Genomic DNA, 1787 nt, shown 5'->3' with positions numbered 1-1787 from the left:
CTCCATGCCGACGTGCTCCTTCTAATAACACCAAGCTCCTCCATCTCCTTCAGTAAGGCCGAAATCTCATCCCGATATTTGTGAGGAATAGGCCTTATCCTCTCACAAATCGGACGAGTCGTCCCAGTCTCGACCGAGTGCTCAGCTTGAGTACAGCGTCCGGGACGTAACACAAAGAGGTCCTTGAACTCCTCACATAGGTCAGCAACTGGTTGTTGCGCTTCCGTAGGGCTCTCACACATATCTGGTAGCCTAACCGTCTCGTCCAGAAACTCTGGGACAGCAAACCGTAAGGGGTCTTGGCATATATCATCTCCTTCGAAGCCATCTACATGCTCCCAAGCAGCTGGGGGCCACTCCTCTCCCTTAATAAGCTCTTTCCCTTTCGGCTTAGACGTGCCGGGAACTCTAGCCTGTGATTCGGCCGGGAGCTTCAAGTTGGCTCTCTCTAACTCCTCATTAGTCATGAGAGGCCCATCCGCTCTCAGGCCGGCACACCCAGTCGGGGCAGAGCAAATATCACAAGGGCGATCGAAGGTGGAGACATCCAAATGGGCAAATGCAGCTGCACATCCCACGCAATAATGTTCTGGCTCTCTCACACAGTCGATTTCTATCTCTTCTTCGGGACAAGGCTTCTCACACCAATCCTGAACAGGCACCGAAGCCGTACCCTTCGACATATCACTGTAGGCCACATCCTCGCCCACAGCCTTGTCCGATGCCTCAGTATTGGCCTTGTCCTCAACCAATAATTTTTCGGTCTGGCTTTCTATATCGACCACACCCGTGACCACCTCTTCTTCGGAGTCAACGGTCTGGACACCTTGCGTTACCAATCTCCCAGTAGTTTCTAACACTTGACGTTGTTGGGCACCCATCAAAGCTATCCTTGGAGACACCGACTCCATCATCGAAGGAGGACTGCTCAACACAGAATCTATATAGGAGGTCGCGCTGCCACCTTGGCAACACCGCCTCGACCGTACACCTCTGTCAACGGCGTCCAATGCATCTCGCATCAACCATGGAATACCCGGCGGGCCTGCCTTTGTATTCCGACCAATAATACGCACCGGTTTCTCTGAATACAATATATCTAACTGAAAATATTTTAAGAAGTCGTGCCCCAGAATCACGGGGAACGCCAACGATTCTACAATAAAAGCTGTAATCAAAAAGGGAATACTCAACTCATCAGCAGTGGAGCGGGCTCTCTCCCCCACCCCCGCTGCCGTAATCAGATTAATCGCTAATGTTGCTACACCAATAATCTTACAAGAGGACTTATCTATTGTGATCAACGACGGCCCATTCACGGGGCTAACTTCGCAGCCAGCAGGAATCACATCACGTGCTACCATCGTGGCACAGCAGCCAGTATCCACGAGGCAGCGAACAGGGCCAACAGACTGAAAATTTGACACAAGTTGTACAGACAAGAATAGACCAGAATCATCTCCAAAAGGGTACAAAGTCAATGTTTTCTTATGATCATCAGGGGTCAAGACTTTAGCGACTGGCGACCGCGGGCTGCTGGGCGGCCGCCCCGCTAATTTCCCTGTTCCGGCGTCACACCCTTCTTAATCTTCTCCAGCAGGGCTGGACGCTCAGACACGAGCGGGACAGGTGTGCCTTAGACCACAGATATAGCACCCTCACTGAACTTCTTATGAGACAGTTGTAGGATGCATGCTTCCCCTCACAGAGCCCGCACGGCATCAGCTGTCTCCTGGGCTGCGTGGGCCCTGCACGCATGTCCTTATCTTACGACCAGGATCTTGTTG

The 1787-nt window shown here is 52.0% G+C and overlaps 1 protein-coding gene across 1 annotated transcript; it reads right to left on the bottom strand.

The window, feature by feature from the left end:
* Positions 1–106: 106 nt before the first annotated feature.
* On the bottom strand, positions 107–911 carry Pmar_PMAR018692 (hypothetical protein; the record flags this gene model as incomplete). The annotated part of the gene is made up of 1 exon (XM_002766682.1): positions 107–911. A coding segment is annotated over one exon (805 nt), but the record flags the coding sequence as incomplete, so codon positions are not given.
* Positions 912–1787: the final 876 nt, after the last annotated feature.

Source organism: Perkinsus marinus (assembly GCF_000006405.1).
Source record: "Perkinsus marinus ATCC 50983 genomic scaffold scf_1104296972072, whole genome shotgun sequence".
Classification (NCBI taxonomy): Eukaryota; Perkinsozoa; order Perkinsida; family Perkinsidae; genus Perkinsus; species Perkinsus marinus.
The sequence above is the reverse complement of the archived record's forward strand: the minus strand, read 5'-3'. Positions and strand labels throughout refer to the sequence as shown.